This window comes from Myotis myotis, unplaced genomic scaffold (genome assembly GCF_014108235.1).
Source record: "Myotis myotis isolate mMyoMyo1 unplaced genomic scaffold, mMyoMyo1.p scaffold_m19_p_9, whole genome shotgun sequence".
NCBI lineage: Eukaryota > Metazoa > Chordata > Mammalia > Chiroptera > Vespertilionidae > Myotis > Myotis myotis.
This window is the reverse complement of record NW_023416401.1, coordinates 81,441,173-81,463,052: the sequence shown is the minus strand read 5'-3', so window position 1 is coordinate 81,463,052 and position 21,880 is coordinate 81,441,173. Positions and strand designations below refer to the sequence as shown.

The window sequence follows — 21,880 nt, the reverse complement described above, 5'->3', positions numbered from 1 at the left end:
CCACAATATCATGATCAGATATGGGAAATTTAACATAAATTCAATGCTATTTTTAATTTACACTCCATGTTCAGTTATCCCTAATTGTTTCAATATGTTCTTTTTTTAAAAAAAACTTTTTTAAAAAATATATTTTTATTGATTTCAGAGAGGAAGGGAGAGAGAGATAGAAACATCAATGATGAGAAAGAATCATTGATCGGCTGCCTCCTGCATGCCCCCTACTGGGGATTGAGCCACAACCCGGACATGTACCCTTGACCAGAATCGAACTCAGGACCCTTCAGTCCGCTCTATCCCACTGAGCCAAATCAGCTAGGGCTCAATATGTTCTCTATTGTTCATACCCTCCAGACCCAACCAAGGATTCTGCTATGCATTTAGTTATCACATCTCTTTAATTTCCTTTCATCTAAGAGAGTGTATCAGTTTTTAAGTTAATTTTTGTCAGTAAAAATCAATCATTTTAAGTGTATAAATCAGTGGTGTTAAACATTCACAGTGTTGCAGTTTTTAAGTTAATTTTTGTCAGTAAAAATTGATCATTTTAAGTGTATAAATCAGTGGCGTTAAACATTCACAGTGTTGCACAATTGCTACCACTATGCACTTCCAAAACTTCCATCATCCCAAACAAAAACTCTGTGCCTATTAAACAGTAATTTTTGCTAGTGTTGTATTGAGGGTTTTAGCAGCAATATTGATAAGAAATGTTGGTCTGTAGTTTTCCTCGAGTGTCTTTGTCTGGCTTTGGTATTAGAATAATGCTGGCCTCATAGAATGAGCCGGGACGTAGTTCCTCCTCTTCAGTATTTGGGAGGAGTTTGAGAAGGATTGCTATTCATTCTTTCAATGTTTGGTGAAATCCACCAGAGAATCCATCTGCTTCCTGGGCTTGTCCTTGTTCCGAGGTGTTTGATGATGATTAAACCTCCTTAATAGTTAGTTACAGGTCTTTCAGATTTTCTGTTTTTTTCATGAGTCAGTCTGGGTAGATCATGTATTTTCTAGGCATTTGGACATTCACATTTTAAAAGACTCAACACCAGGTGTGTTGCAGACTGGCCCTCAGTTTGGGTGCCTGTTTTCCTCATGGCTCGATTCAGATGGACTATATTCGGTGAGATTACTGTTTGCGGATATTGCATCCTCCTCAGCTGGTCACGTGGAGGCTCCTGTTTCATCCTGTATCTCATGCCTTCCTTAGAGGACCATGTCCTTTCTTTCTGATGTGGAGCCTGTGGAAAAGTTCTTTTAGTGAGACTCTCCTGCGAATAAATTCCCTCAGTTTTTGTTTGTCTGAATGTGTCTCAAATATGTGTCTATTTTTGAAAGAGAGTATTCCTAGGGATACAAATCTAGGTTAACAGTTCAAGAGCTGTCTGCTGTACATGTTCAGTATCTTCGAGATTCCTTTGTTGGCATTGAATAGTTTGTGCTGTGTCTAATTGTTGTCCCTTTGTATGTGTATTAGCTTCCGATTGCTGCTGTAACACATCCCCACAAAGCTAGTGGCTTAAAACAACACAGTCTATGATGTCACAGTTTCAGAATCCCTTTTCTTGCCCTTTTTCAGCTACTGCTCTCATTCTCTCATCCTGTGGTTTCTGACCCCTTCCACCTTTAAAGCCAGCAATGACTGGTCAGGTCCTCCTTATATCACATCAGTCTGATACTGACTCTTGTTAATCCTCACCCAAGGATATTTTTTCCACAGCTTTTTCAGAGAGTGGAAAGGAGGGGGAGGGGGTGAGAGAGAAACATGGATGTGAGAAAGACACATCGATTGGTTGCCTCCTGCACACACCCCAACTGGGATTGGAGCTCGAACCTGCAACCCAGACACATGTTCCTGACTGGGAGTGGAACCTCTGACTCTCTGGTACGTGGGGCGATGCTCTAACCACTGAGACCACTGGCCAGGGCCTGACACTAACTCTTATGCTTCCCTCTTCCACATTTAAGGACCCTGTGATTACAGTGGGCCCACTTGGATCACTCAGGATACTCTCCCTAAGTCAGCTAATTAGCAACATTAGTTCCTCTTTGCCATGTAATACAACAGTCACAGGTTCTGGGGACTAGGACATGGGCATCTTTTAGAGTCCGTTATTCTGCCTACTATGGTAGGTTATCTGAGTTAAGTCCTCTGGCTGCTTTTTTTAAAAAAATAATATATTTTAAAATTGATTTTAGAGAGGAAGGAAGAGGGAGACAAAGATAGAAACATCAGCCCTGGCTGGTTTGGCTCAGTCCGCCTGCAGACTGAAGGGTCCCGGGTTCGATTCCAGTCAAGGGTACATGCTTGAGTTGTGGGCTCAATCCCTAGTGAGGGGCAGGCAGGAGGCAACCTATCAATGATTCTCTCTCATCATTGATGCTTCTATCTCTCTCTCCCTCTCCCTTCCTCTCTAAAATCAATAAAAATATATATTTTTAAAAAAGATAGAAACATCAATGATGAGAGAATCATTGATCGGATGCCTCCTGCACTCCCCCACGCTGGGGATGGAACCTGCATATGCCCTGACTGGGAATCGAACCGTGACCTCCTGGTTCATAGGTTGATGCCCAATCATTGAACCACACCAGCCAGGATGGCTGCTTTTAAAATCTCTATATTTTGCAGTTTTCCTTTTATGTATTTAGCTGTATATTTTTTAAAAAAATTTTTATTGATTTTTTACAGAGAGGAAGGGAGAGGGATAGAGAGAAACGTCGATGAGAGAGAAATATTGATCAGTTGCCTCCTGCACGCCCCCTACTGGGGATCGAGCCTGCAACCAAGGTACGTGCCCTCGACAGGAATCGAACCTGGGACCTTTCAGTCCATGGCTCAGTGCTCTATCCACTGAGCCAAACCGGTCGGGGCTAGTTGTATATTTTTAACGTTTTATTACATACACAAGAAAAAATACACAATTAGAAGAATTGTCAGCAAATTGAACACATCTATGTTATCAGCAACCAGAACAAGAAGCAGAGCCCCCACATCCTGACTTCTAACCGCGTAGATTACTTTTGCCAAATTTTGTACTTTATGCAAAGGACTCACACAGTGTGTGCTCTTTTGTGTCTGTCTTTCTTGGCTCAACATGTGTTTGTGAGGTTCATCCAGGTTTTTGCTTATACCTATAGTTTGTGCATTTGTGTTGCTATGGCAGTCTGTTGTGTGAGTTAACCACAATGTATTCATTGATGAGTATTTGGGTAGTTTCTAGTGTTTATCTATCACGAGTAATAATGCTGAAAAAGTTCTTGTAAATGTCTTTTTGAGCATGTAGGTTGGGATGTACCTAAAAATGGAATTGTTGGGCCATAGGGAATAGATGCGGTTTCCTTTTAACTTACCTTACTTAAAATATTATGCCTATTAAATGTATAGATTTGTGTCTTAAAAAACTCTCAGCCCGGCCCAATGGTTGTGTCGACCTATGAACCAGGAGGTCAGGATTCGGTTCCCGTTTAGAGCACATGCCCTGGTGTAGGCTCAATCCCTGGTGGGTGGCGTGCAGGAGGCAGCCGATTAACGATCTCTCTCATCGTTGATATTTCTCTCTCTCCCTCTCGATTCCTCTCTCTGAAATCAATTAAAAGAAAAAACATATTAAAAAAACCTCTCAGCTATTAAACTATTGCCTCTCCTCTCACCCTCTTGAATTAAATAAATGATGTTAGAACTTTTCTCTTTTCTTCCATGTCTTAAACTCTTTTTCATATCTTCCATCCTGTTTTCTCTCTCACATTCTGGGTACTTTTTTCATATATCTGTGTTTAAGGTTAGTAATTCTTTCTTCAATTGTGTCTAATCTGCCATTTAACCCATTCAGTGTTTAACATTGACTTTTTTCATTTCCAAAAATTCTGTGGTTTTCTTTTATTTCCATAAACTCTGTTTGGTCCTGTCTGGACTCTCTTGATAATTTATTCATGTTCATTTTTAAATTTCAATCTTTTACTTATATAAACATTCCATAATACTTATCCTTACTTTTTGTCTGATGATTCCAATATCCAAGATTTCTATGGGGTCTAATTCTGTTGTTTTTGCTCCTGCTGACTCTCATAGGTGGCTTTTTTCCATGTATATTGTGGTGATTTTTGATTGTGAGCTCCTGTTTATGTGATATTAATCTCTGGAAATCCTGAGAGCTGTAGAAGAGGATGCTTTCTGCAGGAAGAATGCATATTGCTTTTGCCCACAATTGGGGGCCTACTAATCTGGGACCACGTTAACCTCCTTCTAGGGGACTGGCTTAATGCACTTGTCCACTGTGCAGTTTCTCCATGCTGCGGACATAGGCACTGGCCTCGGGTAACCCCAGCTTTGTGTTACTTAATGCTCACAGCTTTGGTTTCAGCTTCCAGGTTTTTGTTTTATTTGGGGGCCCTTGGTGGTTTCCATAACCTTCAGAGAGAACAGTCACACATTGTGTGATCAGCTTCACACAGATTCTAGTTGTTTGGTGAGTGTGTGGGGGATGGGATGGGGCAACCATCAGCTTATCTGACATCTAGGAAGCTGGAAGTAGATGCCCTGCTTCCCTCCCCTTATCCCCCCCCTCCCCCTCCCCCACTACACACACATATACCTGCCTTGAATCAATTTGTTTTCCATACTGGAGCCAGAGTGACAGTTTCAAAACACAGATCTCATTTTTTTTTTTTTACTTCCCTGCTTGAAAACCTTTGCTGCTTTTAAAATTCCAGTGATTTCTATTTTTTTATATTTCTCTTTAGTTCCTTGTGAGATAAAATGAAGCCATGAAAGAGGTACTTGATATTATAACCATAATACATAAACTGTCACATTAATGAGACCATGTGGCTTTGAGTATTTTTAGATTGAAAACATTACAAGCTAATGCCAGACAGAGACCTATTGGGGGTAATAAATGTCAGCCAGACCAACATGTATTAAGAATAAAGTCTCTGGCCCAGCTGGTGTGGCTCAGTGGATTGAGCATTGTCCCATGCACCAAGAAGTCGCTGGTTCGATTCCTGGCCCGGGCGCATGCCCAGGTTGTGGGCTCCATCCCCACTAGGGGGGTCAGTGTTTCTCTCATCAATGTTTTTCTCTTCTTCTCTCTCCATCTCCCTTCCTCTCTCTCTAAAATCAATAAAAACATTTTTTTAAAATCCTCACATGTTCAGGTGAGGATTTTTTTTAAATGTAGCTTTTAAAACAGGAATAAATTCCCTGGGCAGCAAGTATGGGTTTTAGCCGCCTCATTTGTGGTATTTGCTGGTAAGCTGCTCATGTGTCACACAGTGATGGTGTTACATAAGCAGAGACTCTAGAGTCATCAGAGGGCAGGGGTGGCTTTAGACACAGTTGGTTCATATAGTAGCTGTTTGTACTTGCTTTTTTCTCCCTGGAAGAATTCACCTGATACCAGGTTTCTCTCCGTAATCAATGTGGGCATCTTCCTAGGTTTCTCCTCCCAGTGCTGTGGCCTCAGAGAACAGGATAGGGGGGGGTACTCTACCTAAGGAGGAAAATGTGCCCGTGTGTTTCGATCTTCTTGTTCCTGTGTTTCTTAGCTCCATGCTGGAGTTCACTGGTGGAAGGACGGATATCCTCTGCAATAACCGAGGACTCACACCCAATATTGTGCATTGGTACCAACCACAGACACTCACATGTCAGTTAGAGTTTATAAGGTGCAGGAACAGGTCAGCTGTAAACACAGAGTAAATGGAACCAAGGTACTGAATATAGTAGTGAGTTGTTGGTTGTGTGACCATTTTGGAAGCTAAGAAAGCTTTGCTTTCTGTAGCTTCTTTCTGGGGAGATGCAAACTGTAGCATGTTGTAACTGGATAGAAAGGAAAAGGAAGAGTATGTCCTGTGCCATCATCTAGAGAAGGGGAAATGTAGACGGCAGGACTACCATGACTTCCGACTTCAAGACCCGACTGATGTGGGCTGCATTTGGCTCCTAGTGCCCGAGTTTCCAGTCTTCTTTCTCTTTTCTGTCTTTCATGCAGAATTAAGTTGGATAGGCTTTCTGAAGAAAACACAGTATTGAAAAATGAGCTGGGGAGAATGCAGCAAGAGCTTGAATCTACAGAAAGGACAAATGATGCACAAAGGTAAGAGCCCTGTCTCATGGGTTCACTCAGAACTTACAGCCTATGACACATGTTACTCTTTGTCGAATGAGCTTAGAGGTATTGCTGTAGAAAGTGGGAGATGTTCACAGAGCGACCCCGCATTCCAGAAAACCCTGAGTGGGCGAGCCGTGCTGACCTCTACCAGCCTGGACATGCATGAGAGGGCTCAGGCCTCCTTCCAAGTGCTGGCAACCGCCTTCCTTCCCGAGAGTCCGGTCTCAGAAGTTTGGGTAGAAGGTGTGAGCATGCAGCACAGTCATCACCACAGTGAGCAGCTCCAGCTCAGGCCCGCTTACCTCTGAAGTCAGTGTCCCATGCTTCTCACCCCTGCAGAAATAGTCCACATTATGCTAAGGGCGGGGGAGCAGCAAGTACTTTTATAGGGGTGAGTGGTGCCCCCGAGGCCTTTCTGGGCAAGGAAATCTGTTCACTCATGTCCTGATATGGTTTCAGCTATGCTTTTCTCCAAGATTCACTTCTGCCTGTTGATTTTAGTGAGTCTGTTGGGGGTGAGGCGGACACAGACAACCTTCTGGTGGATTTCTGCTTTCACTCCCATAGCCCTGTCTTATCCAAGGACAGTGGATTGGCCTTTTTTTTAGCTCTGAAATTGAAGATGAGCTCAGCTCTAAAAGGCTGAGAATGTGGAACTGATTTGATTAAATTGCCATGATTAATTAAGATATGGAATCCAGAACAGGTAGGCAAACAAGTGATTGCGATCACATTATAGCAGTTCTGAAATCTAAGAGTTTTTCACCCCAGGAACCATTTTTCCCTACATTTTCTGCCAGCCCCCCTTTGACAACAGACCTTAGTGGATGTAGGGCTCTTTGTGTCTTTATGCTGTTGGTAGTGAACAGTCGCATGCTGTGCCGGAGAGAGATTCATGGGTGCAGTTGAGGGATGTTATAGAGCAGTGGTTCTCAACCTTCCTAGCGCCGTGACCCTTTAATACAGTTCCTCATGTTGTGGTGACCCCCAACCATAAAATTATTTTCGTTGCTACTTCATAACTGTAATTTTGCTACTGTTATGAATTGTAATGTAAGTATCTGATATGCAGGATGTATTTTTATTGTTACAAATTGAACATAATTAAAGCATAGTGATTAATCACAAAAACAATATGTAATTTTATATGTGTTTTCCGATGGTCTTAGGCGACCCCTGTGAAAGGGTCGTTCAACCCCCAAAGGGGTCTCAACCCATAGGTTGAGAACCACTGTTATAGAGGCTTTTGTTCTGTAATACTGGCAGCGTCTGCTGGTTCTGAGGATTGGGACCCGCTTGGATCAGCAGTGGCAGTAATGTACAGTAGAAACAGAGTGGTGGCTGTGGGTGCCAAGAGCAGGTGTGAGAGTGGTATATGGCCACAGATCCAAGGTGATGCAGTTACCATGGGCGATGACGGGGGAAAAAGAAACTGCTGGTCGAAGTGATATTGTTAATTTTGCTTTTCAACAGGAAGGAAATTGAGCTTTTAAAGAGAGACAAGGAGAAGGCCTGCTCCGAAATGGAAGAGCTCAACAAACAGGTCAGGTATCGACCCTGGCACGCCGCTAATGCCACCCTCCTTTTCTTCATTATTCTGAAACAATTTCAGACTTACTGACAGGAAATAGAGAAATGTCTTTCTGGAAGATCTAAGGGAGTTGCTGACCCATCGCCCCCTTCATCCCTCAATAGTCAGGAAATGAATGTGGTACAGACCCCGCCTCAGTCTCCTCCTGTTCCGTTTTGCCAGCCGCCCCTCATTCAGAATCCCGCTTGGCATTTGTCCCCTTCTGTCAGTCCGCCCTTGGATTTTAGGACCTTGGCACTTTTGATGACAACAAGCAGTTACTTTGTATGAAGTTCTTCAGTTTAGTTTATCTGATGTTTCCTTGTGATTAGATTTAGATAATGCATCTTTGGTAAGAATATAAAAAAATGAGCCCTAGCTGGTTTGGCCCAGCAGATAGAGCGTTGGCCTGTGGGCTGAAGGGTCCCAGGTTCGATTCCGGTCAAGGGCATATGCCTGGGTTTCGAGCTCAATCCCCAGTAGGGGGCGTGCAGGAGGCAGCCGATCAATGATTCTCATCATTGATGTTTCTATCTCTCTCCCTCTCCCTTCCTTTCTGGAATCAATAAAAATATATTTTAAAAAAAGAATATAAAAAACGATACTGTGTTCTTCTCATTTCATCCTGCCAGGGGCACAGTGATTTGTCCCATTACTAACAATTCTTGGTTAGTGGTGCTGGCCAGGCTGCTCCACAGTGAAGTCACTTTTCCCTGTGTAATTAATGAGCATTTTATGTGTGGGCACTTTGATATTATGTGAATATTCTGTTCTTCGTCAAACTCTCACCCACTTACCTTAGCATCGTTTGTTTCTTGGCGGAGTCAGTTATTACTCTGATGGTGGCCAATTGGTGACGAACTCCGCCATTCCTTTTGTTTTATTATTTGGTATTCCAGTGTAAGGAAGAACTTTCTCTTCTCCTCATTTATTTATTTATTTACACCATTATATTCCTACACATATGTTTTATTCAATGGGCTATAATATGTTACCATCATTTACTGATGGCTTAGAGACAGCTGTCATCTCCTATGTCCTCACATGGTCTTCCCTGCTTCGTGTCTGTCCTATCTCTTCTTTTTAGGACACCATTATATTGGATTAGGGCCTACTCGAATGACTTCCTTTTACCTTAAACACCTCTTTTTTTTTTTAAACACCTCTTTAAAGACCCTATTTCTTTCTCTAAAAATACATATATATATTTTTAAATATATTTTATTGATTTTTCACAGAGAGGAAGGGAGAGGGATAGAGAGTTAGAAACATTGATGAGAGAGAAACATCAATCAGCTGCCTCCTGCACACCCCCTACTGGGAATGTGCCCGCAACCAAGGTACATGCCCTTGGCCGGAATCGAACCTGGGACCTTTCAGTCCACAGGCTGACACTCTATCCACTGAACCAAAATGGTTAGGGCTAAAAATACTTATTTTTGATGTCAGAGAAAAAGGGAGAGGGAGAGAGAGACAGAAAGATCAATGATGAGAGAATCATTGATCGGCTGCCTCTGCACGCCCTACACTGGGGATTGAGCCCACAACCCGGGCATGTGCCCTGACCGGGGCTCAAACCGTGATCTGGCTCATAGGTCAGTGCTCAACCCCTGAGCCATGCTGGTCGCGCTAAAGACCCAATTTCTAAATATAGTACAGTTACATTCTGAGGTACTGAGAATTGTGGCTTCAACATAGGAATTTTGGGAGGACACAAATCAGCCTATTACAAATATCACAACCAATCTATTGACATTGATACAATCCATGGGTCACATTCTGATTCCACCAGTTTTACTTCTATACTTGTGTGTGTGTGTGTGTGTATTAAATTCTACACAATTTTATCCCCTGTGTAGGTCCATATATCCACCACCAGTCAAGATACCAAATAGTTCCAATTCCACAAAGACACTTCATGTTTTTATAACCATACCCACCTTCTCCTTGCCTACCTACCTCATCCCCTAACCCACTCTGAAGGCGGGACTTCCTAGTTGCTGTTTCAATTCAGTGCATTTGCACATCCATCCAATGAACTATGTTCAGCACCCACTATCTGCTGGGTGGTGGTTATTTAGAAAAAGCAAAACACACAGTTTAATCAATTCCTATACCCTACTAAAAGCTGCATTTATGTGTTTAATGAAAAAGATCAGAGGGTATTTTGAGGAGATTTATAAATTTCATTTAGGGTTTTTCCTTCAAATTGCTTAAAATAATGTTAGAAATAACTGGAAGAAATGGGAAAAATGTGAAAGGTCTTCAGAACAGTGGTTTGGATCTTCATGGCAAATAACCACCTCTGGTTTTCCAGATGTGGCTCCTTTTTCCTAGGGGTAGAGGAGTTTCCTGTGCGTGCACTGGCTAGATCATTCTCTGCATTGCAGGGTGCTGAGTACCTCACCCACTAGCTGCCAGTAGCAGTCCTCTTACCACAGGTGGTAACAAAAAATGTCTCAAGACATTATAAATGTCCCCTGGGAAACAAAAGCATTCCTGGTTGAGAATCACTGAAATGATCTGAATTGAGCTGTTGGTTAAAAAAAAAATAACTTTTTCATCTATTTCATCCCTTTTGTTCTAGAGTCAGAAATGCAATGATGAATTGCTTCAGCTCAACCACAGGGTCCTTCAGCTCGGAGAGGAGGCCTCTAGCCAGCAGGCCCACATTGAGAACAATGGCATCACCATTCAGCTGTTAACACAGAGATTGGAGGAGGCTGGACGCAGGGAGGAGGTGCAGGTGAGTACTGGCCAGGTCAGTGGGGTAGAGAGGGGCAGGCACATAGGAGAGGCAGCCCTAACGTGCCAAGAGGTAGGCACTGCCCCGCAGGTGAGAGTAAGGCACCTAGCAGGCAAGCCCTGGGAACTATGTGGACTTCAGCAGCTTTTGCAAGTCCCCAGGCAGCAGAAAGGAGTTACATTCTGATGGTAAAAGAGTAAAATTGTCAGCCTCTCCAGAGGGCAGTTGGGCAAACAATGTATCAAGAGCCTCAAGAATGTCAGTATCCTCTGACTTCATGATTCTTATGGGCATTTCACTGGAGTATTGTGGAAAGACTGAGCTGGAAGTGTTTTCGTTGCTGTGGTATTTGTAATAGCAAAACAGAATTGGAATCTACTTGAATCATCCATCAACAGTTTACTGAATGAGTCAGTAAATTTAACTGAAAGCTGTTAAAATCCATGTTTTCAAATAATATCTAATGTCGTGAGAAAATGAAAGCTATAATGAGAAAAGCACAGCAAATGACACTGTACCAGTCTTATGGTAAAAATGCTGTGTGTAGAGGATGACAGCGCAATGTCAGGTGGGGTTCTGGGCTGCTGGGAGCATGGGTGGTTTAAATTTTGCAATTTCTGTCCTTCTGTAATATTCTGACATTTCTACATTAAACATGTATCAAATTGCTATTGCTTACACTCAGGAGGTTGATTATTTTTAAAACAGGGTGACCAAATTAAAAAACTCGAACTTGAACTTGAACTCATAAATCAGGAATGCCAGAGCCTGAGACTGTCATGGTCACAACTGAGAGAGACCCTTGAGGAAAGTCGAAACCAGGTGGGTGTACCTGCTGGCCTGAGACGCTGGGGCCCTTCTGGGAAGGTCCATGTGCTGGCCTGAGACGCTGGGTCCTGCTGGGAAGGTGTATGTGCTGGCCTGAGACGCTGGGTCCCATCTGGGAAGGTCCATGTGCTGGCATGAGACACTGGGTCCCTTCTGGGAAGGTCCATGTGCTGGCCTGAGACACTGGGTCCCTTCTGGGAAGGTCCATGTGCTGGCCTGAGACGCTGGGTCCATCTGGGAAGGTGTATGTGATGACCTGAGACGCTGGGTCCATCTGGGAAGGTGTATGTGATGGCCTGAGACGCTGGGTCTGTCTGGGAAGGTCCATGTGATGGTCTGAGACGCTGGGTCCTGTCTGGGAAGGTCGTGTGATGGTCTGAGAGGCTGGGTCCGTCTGGGAAGGTCCGTGTGATGGTCTGAGACGCTGGGTCCTGTATGGGAAGGTGTATGTGATGGCCTGAGATGCTGGGTCCTGTCTGGGAAGGTGTATGTGATGGTCTGAGACACTGGGTCCCATCTGGGAAGGTGTACGTGATGGCCTGAGATGCTGGATCTGCCTGGGAAGGTGCACGTGATGGCCTGAGATGCTGGGTCCCCTCTGGGAAGGTGTACGTGATGGCCTGAGACGCTGGGTCCGTCTGGGAAGGAGAGTCAATGCAGTCAGTCTGACAGAACGTTGCTAGGACTAATCCATCCCAGAGAAGTTTTCGGGTCGGCCTGAGATTGCACAGCCAGTGGGGCACTTACCAGGCCCAGGACTGAAGTCAAGCCTAGTCCAGAGTTGGGTGACCTTGAGCAGCCGTGTGAAGAGCTGTCTCTCAGGGAGCATGTCTTTGGTGCCCTTTATAGAACCAAGGAGCCAGAGCAGAGCTTCATGAGGCCAAGGGAGGTCCCGTGCTGTTTTTTTAAAAACATGCTGACCAGATCCAACATTCTGTTGGTCCAGCCTGGATTCGAGGGGAGGGCTCAGAGCCCACCTGTCAGTGGGTGACGGCACAGTCCCCACCTGTGAATGAGGGAGAGGCTCAGAGCCCAATTCTCAACGAGGAGAAAGAGCCGCCTGTGCGCTCCGGAGCTGGCCAGCTCCATCTGCGTCTCACTTCCATGAAGAGGGAGGTGAAAAGGACTGGACAGAATTCAGCTTGTGGATGCTTATGGGCTAGTTGCCCGTGTAGATAGTCGCAAAGTAACGCTGCAGGGACTCCCCTGCTCTCCCCGCAGTAAAGGTCCATGTCAGGCACCAATTCAGAGAACGGGGTGGCTGTAAAGGCGGCAGTGAGGAGGGTAAGGCAGTGTGTTCAAAGGAAGCGTGCACCAGGGCCTCTCTCTGGGATGACTGCTGTCCTAGAACTGCTGTGTGTCAGTGATGATGTGGTCCCTCAGGTGGCCCTCCAGAGATGTGAGGTGAGCAGTGACTGTTGAGAGGAACCTGGGCTGGAGGTTTGCAGCTGCTCACTCTTGGGTGGCACCCGCCCTTTCTCTCTGGCCACGTGGCCGCTTTGAGACCTGCCCTAAGTGTGACATTTTTGAAATTTTTGTAAGAGTGTCTTTGAGCCAAACTGATGACATATATCAGGCGAGCAAAGATACCCTCCTGAGTGTGACATTTGATAGAGCCTCAGAGGTGCATGAGGGCTGCTGTGGCCAGTTCTTTTAGGGGCCAAGGGAATGGTGCATATTCTAGATGAAGCCCCCAGGGCCAGAGTGAATTACTAGTAAATGGTGTTTGGATCTGAACTCCCGCTTGCTTAGTGAAAACACTGGCCACATGATATGCAGTTCAATCATGAGGACTCAGCATAACTCCATGAATTCTGGGCAGTCCTCTGTGGCTGGGGAGCTTCATCCCACAGCTGCTGCCAAGTTTCCTTCTGCTCTCATTGTGTGCTACTTACCCTGTGACCCTGGCCTCAGCGGGTCTCAGAAGTGTAAATTCTCCTCTTAGATTATTACCATGTCTGGATTGCGTGGGTTATATAGTGTTTAAAGAATCAGGCTCCAGTGAGGCATGCTGGATGGTAGAACTGGACAGCATATACCGTGATCTCCCGTGGATCCAGTGTGAAGTCTCAGCGTCATTCTGAAGATTGCAGGCACAACTTTTCCTCTCACTGTGCAGCTCTGGCTACCTGGGAGTTTTGCTGTCAGAATTCCAATGAATAGGCCCTTTACAAATTCTGCATTTTGCTGCAGATGCAGGGACCACAAAGGAGAGCAGATGCCTTTCTTGTGCTTCCAGTTGTAGGGTGTCCTTAAACAGTCCTTCGTGTCTGGCAGTGACCCTGTAACTCTCAGCAGTCACACCAAAACTGTTGTGGCCTTTTCCCTGGTACAGCTGCACGGAGCCAACCTGAGCCCTGAGCAGCCCTTGCAGGACGTCCACCAGCTGCAGAAGCAGACGGAGCAGAGCGTGCCTGTGGGCTGCATGGCAGAGCTGCGGCAGCTGCTGGAATGGGAGCAGCGGGCAGCTCAGCAGCTCTGCCAGGAGTGCAGCCTCCAGCAGGAGGAAGGGAGGCGACAGCGGGTGAGTGGGAACAAGAGCCCTGAGGTTCCAGCTGATGGTGAAGGGGAGGGAGAGGTTGGATCATGGGTCACTCAGCCTAAAACTGTCCTAGTGCCAAGGGGAAGATGGCCCAACAGCCATCCTACCTCCATGAGAACTGGTTGTACAGAAGCTGTGGGACCCCAATTTCCACTGTGAATAATGAGGACTCTTAACAGATGCTGAGGAAGGACCAGGGTGGTGAGAGGTGCAGAGAGCCTCTCTAGGAGGCACTGAGTGAGCTGATCCTGAAGGTCTCTTCAGCCTGGGGGCCTAGTTCCTCTCAGCTGCAGTCTGTCCTTATAGGCTGCAGAGGCTGCGGTAGGCCCATGGCTAACCGTTAGGGGCCCCACACGAATGCTTACAGGGCCTGAAAGGTGGAGAGGAGAGGCAGTGGGTGCTGCTCCTCAGCTGTGTAGCTTCTGCATTTCAGTGCTCCTGATTTCAAAGAAAAGCTAAAAACTAGATTTTCATATAAACACTCCGTTTCCAAATGATGCACCTAATTAAAAAAACAATCTTAAACTTTTATGCAGACGGAAAAGAAAATCCACCCAAAGGCACATAAGGAATACAGAAGTTACTTATTGGGTACACACTGATCTAGGTATTGGAGATACAGGAATGACACACAAGGCAAAAATCTGGAGCCAAATTATAGTGGTGGTAGGGAGCCCAAAAATAAAAAAATGAATCATGTGGATAGCACGTCAGATGGTGGTGAATGCGGTGGAGTGGGGGGTCTTGCAATCTTAAATAGGATAGCTAGAGAAGGTGGTTCTTGAGCCAACGTCTGAAGTTGTTGAGGCAGCAAGCCATCCAGTTACCTGGGGAAAGAGGACTGTAGGCAGTGGGACAACACGTGAAATGGCCCTGAGGTGGGTATGTATTTGGCATGTTTAAGAACAGCAAGGTCACCGTGGCTGGTTTTCTCAGTGGTTAGAACATCGGCCCTCAGACCGAAAGGTTGCAGGTTTGGTTCCCGGACACAGTGGGGGTTTGTGTGGGAGGCAACCAATTCATGTGTCTCACATCAATGTTTCTCTTTCTCTCCCAATCCTCCCTCCCTTCCACTCTCTTTCTAAAAAAAATCAATGGAAAAAAAACTCGTGAGGATTAAAAAAAAAAGAATAGCAAGGATTGGAGGGAGGGTGGGAGGAGGATGGCAGTGGGACAAGAGGTCAGCCAGGTAACAGGATTGACCTGAGGAGCCTGCTGTGTGCCAGGCACTAGAGATGCAGAAAGAGGGTCACTGCCTTAAAGGCCAGCAGGACACAGTGGCTCAGCATTGCCTGCGGAGATTGGGACTGTGGCTCCCCCACCTCCCAGCTGAGTAACCTTGGGCCAGTTACTTAACCTTTCTGTGCTCCAGTTTCCTCATCTGTAAAATTCTGATACCAGCCTCAAAGCATTATTGTGAAGCATCGATGCGTTAGCACTTCTAAAGTGCTTGAATTGTCTGTGGAACGTGTGCCCCTGTGTAAGTGTTTCATTTAAAAGCCTGAGAAAGTAACCTGATCCTGAGTAACACAGTTCATGTGGAAAAGTTCAAGGCAGGAGGGATGTGGAGATCAGGAACCAGAGGGCAAAAATTAGAGCAAGACTTGAAAGGTGGGTAAAATTTAATGTTTGTAAAGCATAAATTCTACATCAAATAACCTTTCAGCATTATGCAAAAGTGTTCAGCTAGAGATAATGATAAATTATAATAGATTAATGACAAAAAAAGGAATTTTGATCAGAAATTCTTTAGGAATACTTAGTCTGCTAATTCTTCTTCTTCTTTTTTTAATATACTTCTATTGATTTCAGAGAGGAAGGGAGAGGGAGAGGAAACATTGATTGGCTGCCTCATGCACTCTACTGGGCATGTGCCCTTGACCGGAATCGAACCCGGGACCCTTCAGGCTACAGGCCGACACTCTGTCCACTGAGTGAAACCAGATAGGGAGGTCTGCTAATTCTTGAACTATAAAAAGAAATAACAGTTTTGTGGTTTGTGACAGAACATTTTTTTTAACTTACTCTATACAGATGAAAGGTTATCAATAGTCACTCTCATATTTGTACATTTTAGCTAATTTCCACTCATAAATAAGCCTGAGATGATTCTTTTTAAAATGTAAAATATTGGTGTGTAACCTTCTTTTGTGGCAGGAAGAACATAAAAAGCAGCTTAAAGATACAGAAGAGCAGGTGGAAGAGGTGGAAATGATTTTGAAGAACATGGAAATGCTCCTGCAAGAAAAAGTGGGTGAGCTGGGAGAGCAGGTGAGTGAGGGGCTTCTGTCAGTACATGCCACTATCCTCTTTCAGAACATTTTTTTTTTCTTTTTATCGGTGTTCACTTGGAACCAATGAATCTGGGGATCTGCCTAAATTTCATTTTTAGAATCTGATTGTACAAATATTTTTCAGCTGTGTCCCCCAAGGTCTAGCCTGCGATCAGGGCCATCTTCCCTGGCTGCCACCCGGTTCCCCATTCGCCATCGGGCGATCAGAGCCTGACAGCCAGGGAGAGGGACCGAGGTTGGCTGTTCCTGCCCGTTCAACAGAGGCCAGGTTGGCATTTTAGAAGGGAGAATGCGTAGTGGGTGGGACTGTCTTGTGCATTATAGTGCTAAATGCCAATAGCACCTCCAATCACTGGGACAGTCTCCACATGTGGTGGGGGACATGTAGATCCCCAACAAGGTGCATTCCACAGAGGGAGCAGTGCAGGTAAATGTCCTTAGATGGGACCAGGCATGGGAAGGGAGGAGTCATTGTAGCTGGTGTGAACTGATGGGCAGGAGCAAGTAGGCAGGGTCCCATCAAAGTCAGTAGTTCAGATTTTATTCTAATTACTAGAGGCCCAATGCATGAATTCCTGCAGCAGGGGTGTGGGGGGAAGGACCGAGGGAGGTTGGCTTGGTTGCCAGCTCCAAGGAGGGAGCTGGCCCTCGGCGCCCCCCTGGGAAAGGGGCTGCATCCGCTGCCACCCATCCCTGGTTCCCCGACCCAGCCTGGGGCCTGAAGGCCCTGGCGGAGTCGGGGGAGGAGGTGATGGTTGCTGAGCCGGGCGCGGAAGGAATGGATGCCGATGCCGCCCCACCACTGCACGGTTCCCTGCCATCCCCCCTCCTTTCCTCACCACCGCGATGCCACCATGGTGGGCGGGCAGCCCCCGGGGAAGGGAGACCACGGGAGCAAGACAAACCCTTGTGGTGAGGGCTGACTTTCAATAGATTGCAACAAGGGAGCTGTTCTGCTACATATGAAACCCCAACCCAGAAGCAGGTCGTCTATGAATGGTTTAGCACCAGGGGTCGATGGGGGCCGGCTGGCGGGGGTGGGGTGGAGGGGGTAGGGACCAAGGGCGGTTGGCTGGCCATGGGAGATTGGCTGTGGGAGCACACTGACCACCAGGGGGAAGCTCCTGTGTTGAGCATCTGCTCCCTGGTGGTCAGTGTGCATCATAGTGACTGATCGACCAGTCGTTATGGTCATTTAGTCGTAACGGTCACTTAGGCTTTTATATATATAGACTAGAGGCCTGGCGCACGAAATTTGTGCGCGGGTACGGTCCCTAGGCCTAGCCTGCGATCAGGGCCATCTTCCCTGGCTGCCACCCGGTTCCCCATTCGCCATCGGGCGATCAGAGCCTGACAGCCAGGGAGAGGGACCGAGGTTGGCTGTTCCTGCCCGTTCACTGGCCCCACCCCCACCGTGGGTCGCCCTCTGTGTGTGGGGCAACTGGCGGGGTGGGGGCCTTGGCCTGGCGCTACCTGCATCCCCCACCACCCATTTGCCATCAGGCGATCAGAGCCTGCCGCCTGGGGAAAGGGACTGAGAGGTGGTTAATGTACCTCATAGTGACTGGTTGAGCAGTCGTTCTGCCTTACTGGTCACTGGGTTTTTATTATATAGTATAGATAATTAGAAGCTATTGGAAGAGTTTAATTAAGAACATGATCTGATCTATATATATATATTTTTTTTTTTTTTTTCTTTTTTTAAGAAGGGAGAGGGAGAAAGAGATAGAAACATCAATGATGAGAGAGTCATTGATGGGCTGCCTCCTGCATGCCCCACACTGGGGACTGAGCCTGCAACCAGGGCATGTGCTCTGACTGGGAATTGAACCGCAACCTCCCGGTTCATAGGCCAATGCTCAACCACCAAGCCATGCCAGCCAGGCTGATCTATATTTTTTTAACAATCACCATTGGGGGCGGGGAGATAACCTGGGCTGCTACAGAAAAAAACAAGAAGATCACAGCTGCCCTGAGCATTTACAATCTCGCCCAGCCAGCAGTTAAATCAGTGGAACATACTTGCACAGGGAGTGTTGAGAGGGGAGGCAAGGCTAGAAGGTGAAGAGATGCAAAGGCAAATGCCAGCTACTCCCGAAAGTTCTTTTGTAGTGCTAGAAGAAGCTACGAGAAATGTGAGAATCTGTAGAAACATTTGTATTACATAGTAATCAAGTATGTTTATCTGAGAGCTCCTGAGCCCATGAAACATTTGTGTCACCTCTTGTTCCTGAATCTTCGTGGAAAGTTCCCAGGCTGAGTCACTCTTGGAGGCCCGTCCCCCTCCTTGTCTAACCTCCTGGCTTTGCTCTGCCACCCACTAACCCTCACTCTCCCTGGTCCTCACTTTTCCTCCCAGTGTCAGAGTCTGACTCCCCTTATAGTCACTCATTTGCACACTGTGTGCTTCCTCACCTGGCAAAACCAGTTCTAGTTTAATCTTGGGGCTTTTGCCCACCAGCGCTGCCCACACCTCCTGGCTTGCTAGCACTCTGAGCCCTTGCCCTCCCTTCTGACCTCCAACACCTCTTCTCTCTCCTCGCAGCTGTCCCTGGGAGACCCCAAGTGCCCAAAGCGAATGTGCACTGTACTCGGGCCATGCACACCTAGACCTGGCCTGTGTCACCTTGCCTGGACCACCCCATCTCCTTCCTCTGGGGCCCTGGCTGCCACCCAACACAAACCTTCGGAGGCTTGATCTGACCAGTTCTCTGCTCTTCACAGAAATACCTTCAAAGAGTTGTCTTGGTTCACTTGCCATTGACTTAAACCCAAACCCTTGGGGTGCAGTGGGCTCCTCCCCCCACCCACCCTGTCTCCATCTAGTCCACCAGTTCCGCCTTCCGAGTGGAGACAGCCCCGCCCCCACTGCTCTCACCCTCATCTTTGGCGTCCTGACTGGCATGTCTTATTTCCTCCTCGAATCTGTTACCAGCCCCGGAGCAGCAACAGTCCTCACCAAATGTGGCTGAGGCGCTGGCCCTCCTCTGCTGGGAACCCTTGTTTTCCCAGGTCCCTGAGTAAAGGGCAGAGCTTTTACAGTACCTCAAAGGTTCTGCAGGATCTGTGCCCTGCACAGGCAGCCTGGTAGGTGGTTTCTTCTCCTTAGGCCTCCTGCCACCATGCCCTCGTCACAGGCCTGCTGGCCATCCTGTCACCCACAGCATGCACCCTCTGGCTCTTCGTACTTATTCCTCCCGCTGCCTGGAATGTTCAGGCCTAGCCAGCCTCGGGACTTACTCCTGTGCCTTATTCAGACCTGTTCAAATGTCACCCAGAGACACACTCTGCTCTCCCTAACCAAAACGGAACCCTCCTCAGCTGTCTGGGTTTCCTCTTAGCACTTCTCACCACCTGACACACTACATGTGTTTCTGATCTGTCTCTGTCCACTAGAATGTGTGCTCCATGAGAGAAGGGTTGTTGCTAGGGCAGTGCCTGGCAATGAGGGGTGCTCTGTGAATGAATGATTTCAGTGTTGACTTAAGAAGCACAAGGTCAGGACGTCCATGCCTTTGTATCTTGAACAAGGATTCATGACTAGAGGCCTCGTGTCCCTGTGGCTGTTGTGTGTGGTGACTGCACCGGTCTGTGAGGGTGAGTGCAGTGCCTCAGTGACCTGGGTGACAGGATGGGCTTACGGAGCACACTTGGATGAACAACACGTTTTTGGCACTCTTGACAGTTTCCTTGTTTTACATTGCCTGGAATAGTTCTTTTTGAGACCTATGATTTTGGCCTTTCATGTGATTTCATGGTAAAAATCTTTGATAAAGTTGACTTAAATGTTCTCTACCACATAGTTCCTCAGATTCTCAATTTCCTGTCTCATGCCAAGATAACAAAAATTGTTATGACATCCAATGTTTGTATCAGATCTGTAAGAATCCCAAAATATGGTTTGAATAAAGATGGAAGAGTAAAAGGGTTGTATAGCATTTCTGCACTAGATTCACAATAAAGTATGGCTTTCTTCCCTCTCTAGTTTGAGAAGAACACAAAATCCGATTTGCTGCTCAAGGAGCTCTATGTGGAAAATGCTCACCTGATGAAAGCACTTCAGGTCACTGAAGAGAAGCAACGAGGGGCTGAGAAAGAAAACCGAATCTTGGAAGAAAAAGTAAGAGCTCTCAACAAACTCATCTGTAGAATAACTTCAGCATCCTTCTCTGTCTAGACTGCTTGTTTTTCTGAAATTCATTTTGAAAGAGCGTCTTTTAAACTTAAGCCACTGTGATGCCATAATTTTCTATGGTTCATTGGCCATGCACCCCTGGACATATGAGCCAGATGCTGGGGAAACAGACATGCTGGAAAAGACTACACCTTTATTAGTCCAAGGTAATTTCCAATTGTGCTTAGTCACTGGTGAAATCAGATCATGGGGGCTCTCAGCAAAGAATGACTAAAACACAATGATAAAGCAAAAGCAATTTCAATGTTGTGCTTTTGACTTTGGCTGCAGAGATTAAAGTGCAAAATTAGAGCTTTGCACAGTTTCACCATTCCACTGTGACTGCTTTGGGTTTAAATCATTAGTATCCTTAATGGTGAGTCTGTACAAACATTCCAGAAAGGCTTCACTCTCTGTGACTGTCACCCAGTGATAAGGGACAAAGGAGGGAAAACCCTTGTTTAGGGACCGCTGCACAATGGAAAGGTGTTTGGACAATGCTTATTTTAAGTCTATGTGCTCAGGGATAATGATATTTATTGTGAATGCAATCTTTTCCTCCTTGAAATGTCATCACACTGGAAAATGTATTATATAGTTTTAAAAAAGTATAGTTTTATATCCAAAATACACAAATTATGGTCATTTGGTTTATCAGAATAAACTACTGTAATATGAAGAGTCACTATTTGCAATAAATTTTTCTATTAAAATTGATTCAACTTCTAAGTTTGTTTTTAATTTTCTTTGTTTGTTAGTTCTCGCCGAAAGATATTTTTCCCCATTGCTTTTTCAGAGAGAATAGAAGGGAGGGAGGGAGGGAAGGAAGGAAGGAAGGAGGGAGGGAGGGAGGAGAGCAGAGGAAGAGAGGGAAACATCAATTGGTTGCCTCCCATAGGCACCAGGGAGCGAACCCTCAACCCAGGTACGTGCCCTAGACCCAGAATGGAACACGAGACCCTTCAGTGCACGGGACAGTGCTCTAACCACTGATCACACTGGCCAGGGCCAATTTTTTAAATCTTCATCCAAGGATATATTTATTAATTTTGAGAGAGAGAGAGAAACATCAGTGTGAAAGAGAAACAAGGATCAGTTGCCTCCCATACGCACCTGACCTTGAGTTTAACCCACAACCTTTTTGGTGTAATGCTCCAACCAATTAAACCCGGGCTTAAATTTTTAAATATCTCAAACATACAGAAAAATAGATGTGTTTTTTTTTTTTTTTTTGTTAATCCTCACTCAAGAATATTTTTTCCATTGATTTTTAGAGAGAGAGTGGGAGGGAGGGGGAGAAACGAGAGAGAAAAACATGGATGTGAGAGATACACATCGATTGGTTGCCTCCCACACACACTCCCGACCAGGGCCAGGGATTGAGCCTGCAACCGAGGTATATGCCCTTGACAGGAATCAAATACTGGCTGATGCTTTATCCTGAGCAAAACTGCCTAGAGCAGAAAAATAGTTTTTATAAGAAACATTCCTGTGCCCATCAACAAGATGCACTAAAAAAAACATTCTGCTAGCCCTAGCCGGTTTGGCTCAGTGGATAGAGCGTTGGCCTGGGAACAAAAGGTGTCCCAGGTTTGATTCCAGTCAAGGGCAAATGC

General features: G+C 46.0%; 1 protein-coding gene across 3 annotated transcripts in view; it reads left to right on the top strand.

Annotated features, from left to right (window-relative positions):
* Nucleotides 1-20,981, top strand: part of NINL (ninein like) — a 107,554-nt gene extending 86,573 nt beyond the window's left edge. For 2 of the 3 annotated variants that reach the window (XM_036322942.1, XM_036322943.1), the window contains 7 exons: nucleotides 5,991-6,095; nucleotides 7,584-7,653; nucleotides 10,268-10,426; nucleotides 11,135-11,248; nucleotides 13,590-13,778; nucleotides 15,954-16,067; nucleotides 20,076-20,267. In XM_036322942.1, the coding sequence (XP_036178835.1) occupies nucleotides 5,991-6,095; nucleotides 7,584-7,653; nucleotides 10,268-10,426; nucleotides 11,135-11,248; nucleotides 13,590-13,778; nucleotides 15,954-16,067; nucleotides 20,076-20,267 (943 nt within the window). Of the gene's footprint in view, nucleotides 1-5,990; nucleotides 6,096-7,583; nucleotides 7,654-10,267; nucleotides 10,427-11,134; nucleotides 11,249-13,589; nucleotides 13,779-15,953; nucleotides 16,068-20,075 lie in introns of all 3 variants that reach the window. The other variant, XM_036322941.1, reaches the window with a different exon arrangement.
* Nucleotides 20,982-21,880: the final 899 nt, after the last annotated feature.